Below are 17,854 nucleotides of genomic sequence, written 5' to 3'. Positions count from 1 at the left end.
AGCGGCCCTAAATCCTCTGTTTTCTGTTTTGCTCACTTTTTTTGTTTCCTTTTTGAGCTGTTGTATCTTTGGTTCTTGCTCCGGTACCCAAAGAGAATAAAAAAACTAGCGCACTGTGCCATGCATCCACAAATACACACTTAAGTTCAGACAAGTTTATGCGTATTTCTGACAATGGTTTGCATTTTTGCAGGCATATGCTTGTCCTAATCTGTGACCTGTCATTTTGATGCTGAGCAGAAAAAGTAGTCTACGTGGGGGAATACCAATTTTCATATGTTTTGAGTTCTACTTTCCTATTCTAACGGAACAGTTAGAAGTAAGAACAAATCAATTTGAATGATGAGAAATTTTCGAAAGTAGTCACAAACGGCCTTGGAACAGAACTACTGCAATGACGTGTGGGGGTTCAACCAGTATCATAGAAGCTGCTGAGAGATTCTAATCGAAACAATTTCTCCTTCAGCTCCTGCTCTCATGGTATGGTACTTTATTAGAATTCCTGCTTAGAAAAAGAAAGAAAACTGAACAAATCACAACAAATTAATTAATTGGAAAAGAAATCTTCTCCAATCAATCTTGTCATTCATAGTTGAAATCCACGGTGAATAGCTCCAAACTATGCCAGCTACACCCAATCAGTCCATGTAATTTGCAAATTTCCTTTTAATTATTTTTTTCACAAGATTTGCAGATTGTGGACTTGTTACCTTGATTTTCTAGTAAATTGGTGTTGACTGCAACTGCATGAAGAGTAATTATAGCTTTTGGTTGAAAGTCATTGGCTCGTCCTATCCATGACTTATAATTGAAGACCCCTGCCAGTTTATTGGCAAACAAAATCAGATTGTTCAGCATCTTTTCCAGTAAGGGGAGTAAACCAATCTCACTTAACTCAGAGAAGCTTTTACAGCCACCTATTTAGGATCAGAAAAGTAAAGGCTTTCTCATGATTAGCTAGCTCCATATAGAGCTTTATTTACGTAATAGAGTAATTACTGTGTTCTAGTACTGTTTGACATTTGATGCAGGAAATTGAGATGATAAGTGACAGGAAGATGCTCTAGCAGTAAATCTGGTTGGTTGAACCCCCCATAAATCGGAAGGTCAGTATTCTAAATCAGTGATATAACCAATTAATTAAGAAGTTGCTAATGATGAATGGAACTTTCATTTTAAAAGACAGTTGGAAGTTGTGCATTATTGATTAAGAGGATTATTCAAGGTTTAGTTATGCAAGCAAGCAAGCAATAAGAGGACTATCCTTTATCCTTATACTAGATGAAATTGAAGAAACAAGGACTATTCCGTCTCACCAACTTATTATAGAATTTGTTGAATGGTTAAAGAAAACTGAAATATTATAACACCAAAAAGCTGCCCCAATCCCGTCCTATAAAGTAAGTTCAGTTATCAATTTTCAATTAAATCTTAGCAGTCTGTTGGAGCACACATGTCAGCTTGGTGGAACAAAGAGGTTTCATACCTAATTCATTAAGCAAAGCTCAGTTAATAAACTTTTCTGGCTTGGTCATGAATGGATCGGGCAGCCACCAAAGCATTTTCATCTCAATAATTGTTGATTGATTCTATCCACAGGGGCTAAGTAATGTGAATGCATTCTTGACAAGAAGACAATGACAGAATGAGTAAACTTCAGGTGGAGAATAAAATTTTACCTGCTGCTGTCTTGCTTGTGAGGTATTTGAAGTCAAAAATGGACCCATAAGCTCCTGGTACTCTTTTTTTGATTTCATGAGATCCAACAAGCTCATAGTCCCAACTTCCATCCTGGTACCCCTGACTAAGGAACAGCTCAATGTGCCTGGCATCCAACATCTGCATTGTCCCTACATAAAAACAATCAAGTTTTTTCCTTGACGTCTGTATTCCTTTCTATCAAAAAATTTGAGAACAGTTTTCATGTGTGTGGTACAGTTTAGACCCTAAACTCATGCTCTGCAGATTTCTCAACCTGCCCTCAAATAAAATTTGGCATTATATAAACCAAACCAGTCATTTATGTTTTAGCAGGATTGCATCCGCCAATTGTTTTTTTTTTTGGTCTTTACGTCATCCAGTGTAAAGCATGGTCCTGACAAATACAAGGATATCCAGTCTGTTGATTAATTAGCTCACCGCTGTTAAGGTGGCAAATAAGATCAAAAAACGGAGCGTAGTTGAGAACAGAACAGAGATCAAAAGAAAATGAGACAACGGAGATAAACTGTGAAGATCAAGATTTCTAACCCTTGACTTGCATGTTCATAGTCTACTATCAAGACTCTCATCTGCTTAATAAGAGGAACAAAATCTCTCACTCTGCACTTTAATGGGCAGTAAGTCATTTCATTTCTCACCTTCACATTTTTCTTGGTCACACACGGGGCATCGAACAAGCTGTAGATCTGAAAACATCAACCATGTTGAAGCACAAACTTAGGTAAGAGTTTTGACCACAACTTGCATGAGAACATGAGACCATACTACAAAAGAAAAATGCCAGGAGTAAATTTGCCCCATTTTTAACAGTACCAGCTATCCAGATTCCTGTCTTGACTTTCCTTAACAGGCATGTCCCGCACGACTGCAGCATCTCATCTACGATTTTTTGTTTTGGGATTTTCACAGGTGCACTCAGCCTTTCGCTCAGAAATGCTACTTCTGATTCGAAAGAAAACGCCCCAATGCGCATCCAGTCTGATTACTCCCCAAGAAAAACAAAATTCAGTCAATAGCAAATTGTCCTTATACTAAGACCACTAGCTCATAATTTCAGATTCTAGCTATAGATTAATCAAATGCATCCAACAAAATCTACAATTAATGGTGCTAGACTTTGAACTCCAAACTATTAACAAGCCATTGGATTTGATAAAAATATCTAACCAATATGTTTCTCCTGCTGGCGGAACATGTAAGAGTGACTCCCATCTGCAAAACCATGTCAATCAGACAGCTATGTTTAGCAGTGGAATTAAATATTAAACAGTTAATGTACACGTGTATATAAAGGGATTTGATGGTTACCAACAGCTGAAGCGTAGAGCTTGGCCCAACTGAATGCCACGTGGCCAGGATCAGGAACCTGAAGATCACGCAGGCATGCGAACTTCCATACACAGTCTTGCATGATGACGCTGTTGAACCATTTACTCGCCGCTCCCAGCATCACCAATGATCTTCCATCCAAAAACCTGGCTATGTATGTCCACATATCCTGCTCGTACCTTTTTTAGTATATGAAAGTTATAGATTAATTTAACCATATGACAAAAATTTAACAATTAATTACTGTTTGGTTGCTGAGAAAAAAAAGAACAAAAAAACTGAATCAACATATGAACTTGACTCGGCGGGCCGATCACTTTCTCGAAAATTAATTCATGAGAATTTTATTTTTTTTCTGAATATTTATGAGTAATCGTGTATTGTTTTGAGCAAAAACCAATAAGTACAAACTAGATACGTTTCAATAATCAACTTCTGTTCTAAAATATTATCAAATAACAGAATTAACTGAAAGGAAATTAATATCAAGGATATCTTTGGTAACTTAGAAAATTTAACGGAATAACAGAAACTGAACCTTCAATGTCAAGCTTTAAAAAAAAGAATCAGAAACCTTAAGCATTATGGAAATTTGAAGATTTACAGAGCTTTAAAAAGTCAGTGAATATTTCAGAGTCCACCATTTCTCAGATGACGATTAAATGAACTGAATAAACCATTATGAAATTAGTTCAGTTCAAATTCCACCATTTCTCAGCTAACAAGCAGATTTAGACGATTAAATGAACTCAATTGACCATTATGAAATTAGTTCAACCTATTCCAAAACAGCGACAGGTTGCATTCGAGGAGAAAAATGCATTTCGAGTGCCAAAATTTGTAGAACTAACGCTGAATCGTCTCTGAAGAGCAGAGACTCATTTAAACTTCTAGATCAATTCTTCATGGAGACCTTTTCTTTAGGATAAAAAAATCAACAGAAATGAGATTTTTATTTTCTTTCCTTGTTTCTTTTTTCGAAAAAACATCGTCGATACATGAAGAAGCGCGAACCTTCGAAGTTGGATGAATGAGAAGAACTATCATAAATGAAAAAAAGGCTTTATCATCAAATTGTTTTAGCTGAATCGGCTAAAACTCAAAGTAGTTTAAATTTAAAAATCCTTTTGATCGCTCATTTCATCAGATTCAACTTTCATAGTTTGTTATTTTACATGATTAAACTAGTCGAACCAGCTCCAAATTTCAATGGAATAAAAAAACGATTGAAAGAATCAAAATGATCAAGCTCCAAATCGTTAGAGAGAGAGATTACCAACTGAAGGAAGAGCGATCAGTGCAACGAGGAGATGTGCAACTGCAAATTCCCTTCGTTCTCTTCAATCGCTTCCTCATTCTCTCTTTTCTTTTGTTTCTTCGTGAATCTGAGAAGAATTTCGAATTCAAATATTTTGTAAGAGGCCTTCAATCTTGGGGTATTTATACAGGTGACGCGCGAAATCCTCATATTTAAAAATAATTCAAAAAGGAAAATAAAAAATGAAACGGGTTCAATTACGGATCTGAATCCTGGATCGGGCTGAGTTAAATGGATCTGAAAATGGGCCTCGTTAAAATATTTTTGAGCTACTTGGTTCCTTATCAACGTGCTCAGGTCTCCAAACATAATGGCTAAGGTTTAAGGGCTTAAGCAGCGTTTAGTATGAGAGAAGTGTGAATATATTTTTTATAATAGATCAAATTAAATTATATTATAATATTTATTTTATAACAAACACTACAATGTAATCATATTACAGTTAATAGATGTAACGTAATTGCAGTCCAAAATTAATACAATCATATTGCATTGTACTCTGCAATATTTTTATTTTTTAACTTAAAATAAAATATTAGATATTGTCTTTTTAAAAGAAAAGAAATTTAAATAAAATATAAAATATAGGAAATTATATTAAGAAATGAAAACAAAATATATGCTATGAAAAATATATGTAAGAGATGATATGATATAAAAATTAATAATAAAAAAATATAAATATATTAAACTTATATTTTAAGATATAGGGATAATTTTGAAAATTGATATTATCTTTTTTATATTTTAATCTTTATTTTACTAATATATCAAACATTATAATATTATCTTCCTTACAATTATATTATATTATAAAATATCAAATGCCACCTTAATTTTGCATAGAAGATCCATCTTCACCTGCAACATAAACCTCACCATGGACTAGAACTTTGGAAAATTTGTATATACAAATGAGTTTAACCAATCAAAGGTAGCTCAAACAAGTTACTAAGACACAATTTATATATATTAGATAATAAGATAAGATGTCTTTGACATACTTGTTCCAGTACAAATGGAATTAGGTTTGTAAAATGTTATTTAATTTATCTTCAATTTCTCTTGAGCCAACAATAAATATCTATACCTCTGTATTGAAGGCAGCTCATGCGGATATCCTCGAGGTCAATAAGTGAAAATCTATTTGTATGACATGTGACGTTTTCAAGGGGTTTCTTATCTTGGGTTTGGTTGGGTTTTAGCTTAAGGCCCACATAAGGTTTTTTCCTTCCCATATCATTCTTTTTTTTTCTATCTGTGTTTCTTCTATTGTTTCACAGTGACGTGAAAGTTTTTGGTTTATAGGGATTTGAACCCAACGACACCAATTTGTACGGCAGATAGACGTGATTTCCCTGAATTCAGTGCCGTGTTTTGGACCTGTTGGCCTTGTCCTCTCGATGTCAATCATGGGTCTTCAATTGTCTTTGCTGGAGGTGTTGTGGGTTCCAAAAGTTTACTGTAGCATTTTCTCTCTTTCGTTGTCTTTTTCCTTCTATTTGCATTTTTTCCCTCTTTTATCTATGCTTTTATGTGTTCCTGTGTTTACCTCTCAATTTCGCCATTTGGGTTCTACACCGTTTGTCTTCTTTGAGTTGTTTTAGATTTCCTATATTTTCTTTGTTTATGACCTTGCTTTGTTATTAGTTATAGGTTTTATTTCTTTTTTAATTTCTCTATTTGTTCTTGCGAAAATTTACCATATTTATTCTTTGCTATGTACCTATTTGTTTTATCATGTTCTTGAGGTTGTTGTTTTTATTAATTTTTTTTGTTATTGTTTATGAATTTAATTTCTACTTTGACTTTTTCCATTCTTTTGTGGGGAAATTGAATTACTCACAAGTTCCAAAAATTTACATAAACCTGTTTTAGGTTAGGTTTGTGCTATCTGTAATTCCTATGCTTTTTACGTACAAATTTTGGACTTGAATTTATTGCTTGACTTACAAGAAAATGCTAACTTTTTTATAAACTTCAAACTTCTCTGTCTATTTGTTGATGTGAAAATATTATCCTCCAGGGAAAAATAAATATACGATTGTTCATAAAAGTTGCTTATACATGTACTGATTGTCCTATGCTTGTTTCTTTTCCTTAGTACTTATCCTAAATTATTTGTTTGTTTCTATGATTCATGGGTTTCTATATTCATTTGTTTGTCATTTTTTGTTTCGCAGAGGATTCTGCTTCAGTTTGTTTGTCAGCACTTATAACAATTGTAAATCATTTGCTTCATAGTTTTTCTACGTTATGTATCTTGAATGAGGAGATTGTTGTTTACATGTTTTAGGGATATTTAGATTAAACTATATAGTTGCTATAACTTATTTCTTAGTTCCCTTGCTTGAAATTATAATTTTGATTGAGGCTGTTATCACCTTTCAATACTACATTGTTTTAATATTTTGCTCAATTCACTTCCATTGGAAAACCACGAGATGTTTTTTTTTTTTTTTTTTTGCTCTGTGAAAAACCGTGAGATATTAACATAAACCAACAAAAATCTACATCAGTTGTGTTGTATCTCAAGGTGATAGCATTGTTTTTTGGGCTTTAACTACTTGAGGAAAATTAAATAACTCATGGGGTTGTTATTTACTTTTTTCGGTGCATCCATGGATAATTACTCTCTTCAAATTTCTACGCATAATTAGTGACATAATGGGGATTTCACAAATGCGTTAATTTATTTATTTTATTTACCTTGAGACAATGTATGTTCACCATGTATTATGATGCAAATGCTTATAAAGGTGTCAATAATTATTTATTAGCTATTTTACATAATATGATTTGTAAACTTTTAATCTGATATGACACTATATTATGGTGCATCGAGAGGATTCTTCTTTTTGATACATTATTTTTTCCTTCTATTATGGAATTAAACAAGTTACATTCAAACCATCAGTTTATGGATACTTTTTCAAGTTTAAGAGCCTGATAGTTAGCCCGATGGAACTAATGTAAAAGTTTAGTTGTTGTTTAGTTGTGTAATATAGTATTTGTAATTGTTTGTTGCAGTGGACTTTTCATCCTTTTGTTTTCTAGAACAAAAGAATATACATTGTTCTTATGAAGTGTAGGAATCTTGCTTATTTAGTTTTAAGCACCATTCTATGCTATTTTTAATATTTTGAGGTGCGTACATCTCTTCTTTAGAATGAAAAGAACTGATTTCTAATATTATCCTGCTTTTATTAGCCTATGACTTTTCTCTTTTGAAAATTCTGTACTATTATGAATAAATTGTACAATGAATTAGGCTAATTTTGAGGGAGTGCTACAAAAATGCTGTGCAAAACCAAGCAAGGTCAGTTGTTCAGCTTTGTCATAGAATTATGCTAATTTTGTTGATAACGACAAACTTTTTGTTAGCTAGGTGGGAATGAATGTACAGAATTATGTACTTTTGTATATAACAAAATGCTTTTAACATCACAGATATCTGCAAATGCATACCAATAGATAATTATCTTAATTTTGTTCATGGACTATAAGGGATTATCAACATGTAAGAAATCAACTTGACAATTTCAACTATTTGATGTTAACTTTGTATACAACAACTGCCTCTACCATCACAAATATCTACAGATATTAAAATAAAGACAATAATTAAGATAAAAAAAAGGTAATTCTGAAAAATGACAAAGAAATTCAATGGCGTAAGCGACAAGGCAGCACAAATTTTATTGCTCTCAAAGCATAACCTGTCTCTTCTGATCACCTGTGATTGTTAAAAGGTAACTATTCACTGCATTTTTATCTGAGCAATGATCAAATCATTACCGTTCATTTCAGTACATAAGTCAAACCACCTTACTACCATTTTCTACAACAAATCTTTTCACTAGGAAAAAGCTTCTCAACGTTATTCCTTGTACACTTTCCATTTCTCCTTTAGTTCTTCTCTTTTGTAGAGAGTCACATTCATGGTTTCCTTCACCCTATGTGAGAGCATTTAAGCTTCTTTTTCTACTTTTTTTTTTGCATTTTAGCCAAGTCAGAAGTGAAATGGATTTTGTGATCGTGCAGTACAACGGTATTGAAATAGATTTTTCTTTTATCAAGAATTATTCACAGATGCTCTCTGTACGGCTAAATATAATATCTATTTAAATATTACATCAAATTTTATGCTTGATATTTTTATATATAATGGCATCAACTTAAGAATGAGATTTGTGTAGTACCAAATATGATATCCACTAAATATCCTTGATAATAGATGATATCCTTGATATAAGGTGTTATGATACCAAACATAATCTTTATATCCTTCATCTACAATAATATAGATCAAATAATTATACTTGTTATCGTTGATTTGTAATGCTACGTGTCCAAACCTAATGTTTGATATTCTTAATTTGAAATTTTTCAATTCCAAATATAATAAATAATATCCTTAATATTGTTTATTTATATCATCGATTTGTAATGCTACATTTTCAAACATAATACTTGATATTCTCAATCTGAAATCCTATCATTTCAATTATAATCCTTGATTTAAAATTCTATGATTCTAAACCCAATATCAATTACTATTAATTTTAAATTATTATTTAATTACCAAATTTCATGTTTTATTGCACACTATCACTCTATTTTTTATGTAAATTTAAAGTATTAACAAAACAATAACATACTATCTAAAAAAGACGCAAAATAATACATTTTTTGTAAAGCTTTACCAAAGCGTTACATAGACTTTTGTTTACAAGCACTACTTTTTGTAACTAAATTAACAATGATTATATAAAATTACAAATTATCGTAATATTACTTTACATTTTTAACTACTGACTATAACATTTTGCATATATAATTTTTAATACATGAACTTACTTTAATCCTCACCTACAAAAAGTTATAAAATAAAAAATATAATAAATATAATTATTACAATATGTATTATTGTATTTGTGTGCGCCGCACATGAGTACATTCTAGTATATAAAATGGCGTAGGCGTCACATTGTAAGGTAAGATGGTATAAGGTGCAAGTGCAACAACATCCATGCAATAAAAGCCACCAGCCGAAGAGCTGGTAAATTTACATATTATTCGTAAAGAATTACAAAAAAATGAGGTTATGGGGAAAAAAAGGAAAGAATGACAAGCTCAATGTGTGACAAACACTGTGGCATTCCTCATCTGTTTCGGTTCTGATTTTATCAAATATGTCAATGGGGAGAGGTTCCCCATGTTCGGAGCTCTTTAATGCTTCTTCTGTAGGTAAAGAGGAGTATAGACATTAATTCATATACCTCCGGCAGTTGGGAGCTTTACATAGGCAAGGAACTTTTAGTTCATCATGCTCATCGGGATCAAACAAATAATCATACCTGCCAGACAAATCATACGTAAATGATATTATATCATCCAAATTTGCAATTGAAGTATTGATAAATGAATGCAGACTAGCTTGAATATACAAGGACAAAAAGAAAGAGTGAGAAAAGTGGAATCCACAAATCTTACGTTAGCTCATCACCAGCAGACACATCAGTCTTAGCAATAAGAACTATCCGACTCTCCTCATCACCAACACTCATGATCCGTGCATAGCAATTGGGCATGCACTGCAAAAGGGATGTGACATTTTCAGCATAAAAAGATAACTCGTAATGCTACAGAAGTAATCATAACGACTTCCTCTGTTTTTCTTTTGGTGGGAAAGAAAAGGGGAGGGAGCATCAATCCAATTATAAGGCCATACCGAATGGTTGATTAAGCGTGCAATATTCCCCTTGTTGGTGGCATCAATCACTACTTCCTCACTGATCTTGAACAGCTGCATTGTATGTTGAATACTCATTAAAAACCAGTAACCAAACAAAAGCAGCCGGCAGCAGCTCATTAAAAACCAGTAACCAAACAAAAGTAGCCGGCAGCAGCAGCAACAATTAAAAATGGACGTATCCAGAAAGCAAGGGTGTTTCAAACATGATTAATTACAGACAATCAAGGAGGCTCTAGAGACTCCAGCATGTGTCAATTGAGTACAGCAAATGTAGAAACTTCAGCCATTTTATAAATGCTTTAAAACATATACATGATCACAAAGATGATAGAGACATTTATTTTAACCTACATTCGGTTCAATATCTGATGGTTGGCTGAAAGTGAAACTATGGCATGCAATCTTTTTCTGGACTTTCAGCAAATTATACAATCTACATAAACATATCAAGGTGGTCTTCAAAAAGTTTAGTAACATTTTCCAAATCAAATTAAATGCTAAGACTAACTACTAATCAAGTGGGTACTTCAGCATAATCAAACCTTGAAAGTTCATGAAACCAAGAAAATATTGGCATTGGCTTATCAATTCAATGATTTTTGTAGTACTTGTATGGTATAAGCCACCACAAGATCATGTGCAGAACTATTCTTCATGATGATTCATTAGTATGATGAATTTTATGTCTATAAACTAAAAATCTAGACCATAAAGATTGTCAAATCTAACCTGTTTGAATAACAGATGCAGCATATCCATAAACTAAACAGGGGATTTGAAAAAACTTACATAGCAATCTTTTCCTTCAGAATGATACCGTGCCTCTCTAAGATCTGCAACACTACGCCTAACCTGCTCACCACGATACTCAATGACCTGAAGATAGACAAGCTGACTATCAACACACACCAAACATAATAATAGTTGCCTTGATGAAGTCCAACCTCAAACCCAATCTACATAAATGACTTAAGAAATGGACAGAAACAGAGATAGCAGCACAAACAAAGTACCATTTCTCCTTCCTGAATGTTCCTACGTGCAAAGAGGCCCCATCCATGAATACCAGATTTGCCAAAACAAACTCGGTGATTCTCAGTTCTCTAAAGGCACAAACAGATGTAAGATTGAATTAGAAAACTATATCAATGAAGAAATAACCATGGGACATAATCAAGAATCATAGCTTACCTGTAACTGGAATAGTCGTTCTTTAAATGACAAGAAAACGGTAGAATCATCTACTTCCTGTAACGAGATAATGGTTTTTATAAATATAGTAAATTATCTACCTCATTGACCAATATAAAAGGACCAAGAAGGAAAAATAAACAATGTATGTTCCAAATGAAAAACTTTTTTGTTCAAAAAATAGGAGATCTACTACATTAAGGACAGGAATAATACTTTATACGTGCTCAATGCACTTAATGCATCTAGAGTATGATGACTTGGCCCACTCAGTCGGTGAAATATTGGCTCCCCTTCAGCCCTCTGGCAAACAACAAGAGTAGTATAAGTAACATAATAATGATACCAATAATTGCATCATGTTAGCAGTTTACTTTATATGAAGCTAATGGTAACTAGTACCAGCAAACAACTTTCACTTTAGCTAAAAAAGCACACTTAATTGGCAAAATTAATCGCATAAAATTAATGGACTTTAACTTCATGAAGATAAAAAATAGAAAGGTTTCAAGAAGTATAAAAATATAATCAGGGAAATTTGGCAAATACTAACAGAATATAAAAAATTAAATGACAGCAAATCACAAGTTCCCTGACATCTACCTTAAATTTTGATCTTCTAAAAACACGGCATCTTGCAGCAGAGTATGCATCAAACTCATTGGTTTCTGGAGCTGGGGATCCAGGGAGCTCCGCATTTTTTGATGAAATTAACCTTGAACCTCTAAGACATTCATTTTCATTCTGAAGTACGTTTCTGGCAGCAAAAACCCCTGAAGGAGTATGCATGACAACAACTGCATCTGGATTCGGGCTCCTGCATCAAAGACCAAAGTATAAGGATAAAATCCAAACAATAAAAATGATGCACACAGGAGAAGAAGGTAAAAAGGTATTCCCTTCCATTTGTTGAGAAAAAAAAAAGGGAAGGAACATAATCCTTGCCTGTGAACAGCACAATACACTAACTTTTTCGTCATTTGTATTCCATTCTTCTCTGAGCAGTGTAGCTGTAAATTTAATACATAAGATAGCCACAAATATGAGTTAAGAACAAAAGTGCCCGTTCTATAAAAGCACAAGCACTTAAAAAGTCAGTCATATGCATTTTAGCAACCATTTAAGTTCATATAACACTCCTCAACTTATAAATCTGGGATTAACATTTGCCATTAAGCCAAAAAAAACACTTACTTCCATGCTATATCCTGCTCTTGATGCACACATCACATGAAAATAAGTTGCACACTTGCAACACTGGGTGCAGGAGCCATGAGTTTGCTTACAAATCGCACAACTCTGTCATCCACACAATTAAAGCGCACTCAGATAAAAAGCAATCAAATGTTGTGATGTAATCATAATAATATTAAAATGCATTGCAGAAAATGATGACAGTTCCAGACCTCAGGCTTACCTACAAAAAATCTTAAAACTGAATTATCGTAAGATATAACAGTTTAAAAGGATCATTTAATTCAGAAGATACCTTCAAAAATGAACTTGATGGAATTTTAATGATTCCAACAGCAGGTTCCATCTTCTCATGATTCAAGAAACCAACTTCAGGCCGGAACCAGGCACATGTGACATGAACCCACAGTGACTCAACATCGGTAGGCTTCAGAGCACCCCCTGGAGAAGCAGATTTACATATTGTAAGAACAACAAACAGTTCAAAGAAACAGTCAAACTCCACAAAAAGCATGCGTTTTACAGGGAAAAGGCACCACGCCCTCTCAATATCAGGTGTTTCACAAGCTCTACAAACCCCATAACAATCTTGGATGGCCCAAAATTTCAGAGACCACAACCACCCCTCCCCCGGGTTTTTTTTTGATTGGATGGCTATAATAGTGCCTTAAAATATCTTCACAATGTACATATATAATCTCAACGAGGAGTGAAAGCTAATTTTAGATAACCTGCCTTTTACAGGGCAGAGGCAACACTCCCTCTCAATATCAGGTGTTTCACAAGCTCTACAAACCCAAGAAGTTAAATCTTGAACATTGCTTGCCCCATAACATTCTTGGTGAACAGCTATTTGACACCTGAAAACAGAAAATTTTGTTTCCAATAAATCTGGCAAACATAAAATGGTAGCCAAAGTCAACTAAAAAATTGATTCATACCATACCTGTTGCAGATAATAATTTTGTTATAGTCCCAGTCTTCAACCCATCTACAAATGGCACATCTTTCTGTCGTCCATTTTGCATCAACAGGCTCATATTTTTCTATTACAATGAAAGTAGTAGATAACTAAGTTCAAGCTTTTAAAGATTGATTAACTTCTGCAACTTAAAACAAAAGGAAGGGATCAAAGAACTTCAACAAATAAAGTCCTATTGAAATAATATTTTACCGTGCAAAAAACCCATCAACTTCTGCTTATCTAACTTCATAGTATTTACACCAAAGGCATTATATTCAACAATCTGCACACAAGAACCACACATACATAATGCATGTGAGAATATATTATAAAAAACAAGAAAACAATGGGATTATTTTGGTGTTTCTGGGAGGTTGAGGGTTGGGGGACCTTGAGCTATAACAATCAGAAAGCAGCAATAATTTAGTATCTTTGCATCAGTTATATAGGATGCACACAGAAGTTAGCCTTAATAACATCATCTGAAAGCATTATAAGCTTAAGTTACATGTAAGGACTACACAATAACGAGTTACTACTACCATGGCCAAGCCAGATATGTACTGCTCAAAGGAGAGAAAAAAAAAGGTATTACATAGGATTCAAAAACATTAAAGAACAGCCATGAAAAAAAACCTTCAGCAGAAAAAGGTGGAAGCAAAATTAAAAAAAGAAATAAAGCTCGTTTCTCTGTGGGAAAATGAAAGAGTACGTTCTTGCTCTAATAATCCTATAAATTACCAAAAAAAAGGGTTTTGAAGCAAGTTAAACTATAAATCAAGTAAAAGAACAAAGCCATGCTTCAAGAATCAAAAAAGAAGAATAAGTAAAAGAACAAACCCATTTTTCCAGAGGTATCATTGTGTCCTTGACTTTCACACTGTACTTCCATTTTTTGGCTCTACAGCCTGTATGCCGTTCCCATTCACTGAGCGTATACTTCTTTGACCCACATGCCCCACACTCACATAGAACTCTAGAATGTGAAGAAAATCTTTTTGTAAGAACAAATTATGGTAGATAGAAGTACAGTAGAGAACAACCCACTTTAACCTATTCCAAATATTTTAGTAGGTTTTGAGGACTTACAAATGAAGTTTTGGAATATATGTTCCTTCCATGCCATTGCAGACTACAGTTAGCTTGTCAGGAGGAACACCACTTTCCCCCCCTTTTTCCGTAGATCTGTTTTAGTGTTTTATCACGTTATTAAGTCTACAGCTTTAGAAAAGAATCTAGAGGGTTCCCTTAAGACAAATGTGTAAATTCACATGGAACTGTAAAGAGGAGGAACACAGATTGAACCAACATACTTGTTTTTTGGCTCTCTTTTCACTAAGTATGATTTGGGCTTGAACTTTGATTTACATTCAGGGCAGTAGTAATCCGTATGCTCCATATCCTTCAAACAGTGAACAAATTAGTCCTAATTACTTAGGTAAACAATAACATAAGAGGGGAACAAAAACATAAAAACAGGCAAGTTCAAAATCATAAGCACACCTTGAAAAGTTTACTGGTGATGTTGTCACATTCCGCATGTACCCACACATTACAACCATCACAACAGACCTAATTCAGTTAAACCGACAATCTCAAATTCTGCAACTGCTTTATCGATGAAAATAGTTACAAAATCTAAACTGCAGATATCTTACCCAATTGCCACCATCGGAATGGTGCCATATCTTCTTGCATATGCCACAATACTGCTTTGATTTCCGCAGCTGTAATGGAAACATGAACACCATTTTAAGAAACTAAAATTTTATTGGCGTTCAGATTCAAACATACCTACATCCTCCAAAGTAAGAATTTTTAATCAACCTTAGCACAATGTTTGCACAAAAGCTCAGCCTCATAAGCAGATTTCTTCATTTTCTTCATAGTTTTCAATGGGACAACTGAGCCACAGCTGTCGCAAGGTCTTGCATCCTGCAGAAATCAACAGGGAATTCTTACAACTTAACTACTTTGTGAGCCTTATAAGCCAAAAATTGAGAAATCAGAGAGCTAAACCAAAATTTACAGGAAGAAGAAAGAAAAATCCAACTGAGCTAGAGCATACTACAACTACACATTGCATTCCATGTCATTTAGGTCACCAAAATTAGAAATGCCCCACAAGTTTATTGATGTCATGAAGCTCAACTCAGAGATGCAAGAAAAGTGGTTCTGAAACGTACCTGGTTTTGAGAGCATAAATAATCCAGATCCTGACTTGAACCACTGGGTTGAGCTTCAGGGTATCCTAATTGCTGGGTCTTATGGCCTGAGTCTAGGAAACCATTTTCTGCCAAAATTGCCTCCTCCAGTGCCATCTGAAAATCACTTGGTTTCCACTTGTAAAACTGGGTCTGCCCCTGGTATCTGAACAAGGAAATTTCAAGAACATTAGGAAAGCCCTTATTTTGAAGGCATTACAGTAACGTCAGCCAAGAATGGTCATCTACAGAGTACACACCTGTCCATGAATTCCGCAAAGGGGAATATCATTCCTTGTTTCACCCATGCATAGTCCTGCTCGTAATTGCGAATATATAAGTATACTAGCCATAAACTAAACAACAACAAAAGCAACTTAAGAGATGAGATTACCCTCTGAGTTCCATTTTTCGAGTACCCAAAAAACATAACGCAAATAGCACCAGGAACACAACAACTCAAGACCGCTTCAGGAGCTTGCAATATCGGATCAATCACAATAGCTGGCCAAGTAGGGTATCTCTTCCCACATTTCGCCCAAACAATATCACCCAAAGCAAAATCCTCAGGCTTATACACATCTTTCCTTTTTCCAGCTCTCCCTTTTCTCAATTTCTCTAAACCCTTATAACCATTATACCCAGGCACAAACTCCTCCGTTCCGGGCAATGCCAAAGAAGAATTCAAATAATTCCCATAATCAAAACTACTATTAGTTCCTACATAATCCATTTCTCTTTCCTCTCTTTTCTTACTAATTAGATACAAATCCGAGCTTCCATATCGAATATCTTTCATATATCTCGACCCATCAAATTCAGACCTTCCACTATCAAATTCATCGTCCTCCAAGCTCAAATCCTCGTAATCGACACTCAATTCGCCGTTTTTCCATGAATCAAGAAGGGCGTCGTTGAATCTGGAAGGAAGCATTTGAGTTCTTCCTCTAGATGATTTCAGTAACGGAGGCTTCACACTCTTCTTGGAACTCTTCTTAGATTGCTTTGCTTTATTCACATTCAGTGAATTCGACTCGAATTCACCAGCCCAGTATGACCCCTCGCTGCTCCAATAACCTGAGCCGCTGCTGATATCTTCGAATTCGCCGTAGGAATAGTAACAATTCGATTTCAATTTCTTGGGGTTCGCGTTATAATCGTAGTATATATCGTCTTCTTCGTAGTCGTCGCAGCTCGCTTCTTCCATCTTGCAGCGTTTCATACTCGGCATTTCAAGTTTCGACGTCCGTTTGATTATCATCTCCCCTATCTATCTACGCACGTCAACCAAAACCCTAATTCACATCAAAACAAAAGGCCCCAACTAGATGTAGAGTATTCGGTTGTCGATGGTTGCGCAATTGAAAACCACGCGCACCGGAATCCCGATTAAAAACCCTAAAAAAGTCCCGATTGATACAATGAAACACAAAATAGGAAGAAGCTACAAAATTCCCACGCTTCTCCCTGCTTTATCCATCTTCCAAACAAAACACTGAAAGAAATTTCGAATTCGAATATTTAAATTTAAGCAAAAGAGATTAAAATAAAAGTTGGCGAAGGGTAATTAGAGTCGATGTGAAATTATTATTATTACTACTATTATAGTTATAGACGGACAAGGAAAGGAAGAGGTCTTGTTTTGTGGAAGGCGAGATGGTTATTATATTTTTTAAAAATATTTTTTATGGGGTTTTAAAGAGTATTATTATTGGTTTAAGTAATTAATGGACTTTAAAAATATGGTGTCGTGTGGCGGGGTGGCACAGATCGCGCCGTGTTTTGGCTCCAAATATTGGAAAGACGGAGGGAGATTGGGGAGGAGGAGGAAATTTTGGGTTCGTTGGAAGCGCGAAACGAAAATTGAAACGTGTAGAATAAAGCTTGGGGCAGTTTTTTGAGGCTTACCCTCTCTGGCAGGTGGTGCCGACTTGGGGGCCTACCGCCTGCCCTTTTTTAAAAGTACAGGTGGATCTTCTTTGTTGTCTTGTCGCAGGGGGTTTAGAGAAAGTAGCGTCGTGGTGAAACTGAGGTTTAAATCCGAACTCCAAGAATGTGGTACAAAAAAGTTACTGCTTTTGGATTAAGATTTCGTACCAATACGACACCGTGAAAGGGGTAGCTGGCTCAAAGCAAAACGACGCGGTTTTGGGTTGTTGATAAACCTATGTTTT

General features: G+C 34.6%; 2 protein-coding genes and 1 long non-coding RNA gene across 3 annotated transcripts; 1 reads left to right on the top strand and 2 right to left on the bottom strand.

The window, feature by feature from the left end:
• LOC18613985 (probable F-box protein At3g61730) lies at nucleotides 207-4,423 on the bottom strand. Its single transcript, XM_018119936.1, has 8 exons — nucleotides 4,328-4,423; nucleotides 3,031-3,230; nucleotides 2,890-2,934; nucleotides 2,536-2,700; nucleotides 2,361-2,408; nucleotides 1,680-1,850; nucleotides 711-818; nucleotides 207-502 (listed from the first exon to the last, which is right to left on the bottom strand). The coding sequence occupies exons 1-8, from the start codon at nucleotides 4,405-4,407 to the stop codon at nucleotides 420-422; spliced, it is 900 nt and encodes a 299-aa protein (XP_017975425.1). The 5' UTR covers nucleotides 4,408-4,423; the 3' UTR covers nucleotides 207-419.
• Nucleotides 5,485-7,583, top strand: LOC18613984. Its single transcript, XR_001927637.1, has 2 exons — nucleotides 5,485-5,591; nucleotides 5,678-7,583. It is a non-coding gene; the product is annotated as an uncharacterized LOC18613984 (long non-coding RNA).
• LOC18613983 (histone-lysine N-methyltransferase ATX3) lies at nucleotides 9,278-17,535 on the bottom strand. The gene is made up of 23 exons (XM_018119896.1): nucleotides 16,075-17,535; nucleotides 15,941-15,996; nucleotides 15,663-15,846; nucleotides 15,304-15,411; nucleotides 15,135-15,203; nucleotides 14,980-15,048; nucleotides 14,790-14,878; nucleotides 14,566-14,661; nucleotides 14,317-14,452; nucleotides 13,687-13,759; nucleotides 13,459-13,558; nucleotides 13,248-13,372; nucleotides 12,808-12,953; nucleotides 12,513-12,617; nucleotides 12,264-12,328; nucleotides 11,922-12,135; nucleotides 11,535-11,621; nucleotides 11,319-11,375; nucleotides 11,141-11,230; nucleotides 10,917-11,003; nucleotides 10,104-10,178; nucleotides 9,866-9,966; nucleotides 9,278-9,729 (listed from the first exon to the last, which is right to left on the bottom strand). Exons 1-23 carry the CDS (start codon nucleotides 16,939-16,941, stop codon nucleotides 9,639-9,641), a joined length of 3,090 nt encoding a protein of 1,029 aa, XP_017975385.1. The 5' UTR covers nucleotides 16,942-17,535; the 3' UTR covers nucleotides 9,278-9,638.

This window comes from Theobroma cacao, chromosome 1 (assembly GCF_000208745.1).
Source record: "Theobroma cacao cultivar B97-61/B2 chromosome 1, Criollo_cocoa_genome_V2, whole genome shotgun sequence".
Lineage (NCBI taxonomy): Eukaryota > Viridiplantae > Streptophyta > Magnoliopsida > Malvales > Malvaceae > Theobroma > Theobroma cacao.
Note: the sequence above shows the minus strand (reverse complement) of the source record. Positions and strands in the feature narration are given on the sequence as shown.

Bases quoted from the DNA above. Each gene is read 5' to 3' on its own strand.
- LOC18613985 (XM_018119936.1), bottom strand. From the start codon at position 4,407: ATGAGGAAGCGATTGAAGAGAACGAAGGGAATTTGCAGTTGCACATCT. The intron at 3,231-4,327 runs GTAATCTCTCTC...ATACTAAAAAAG, and splicing joins GATCGCTCTTCCTTCAGTTG to GTACGAGCAGGATATGTGGA. The intron at 2,409-2,535 runs GTACTGTTAAAA...TGATGTTTTCAG, and splicing joins GACAGGAATCTGGATAGCTG to ATCTACAGCTTGTTCGATGC.
- LOC18613983 (XM_018119896.1), bottom strand. From the start codon at position 16,941: ATGATAATCAAACGGACGTCGAAACTTGAAATGCCGAGTATGAAACGC. The intron at 12,329-12,512 runs GTAAGTGTTTTT...TTAAATTTACAG, and splicing joins GAGCAGGATATAGCATGGAA to CTACACTGCTCAGAGAAGAA. The intron at 9,967-10,103 runs GTATGGCCTTAT...TCCCTTTTGCAG, and splicing joins CACGCTTAATCAACCATTCG to TGCATGCCCAATTGCTATGC.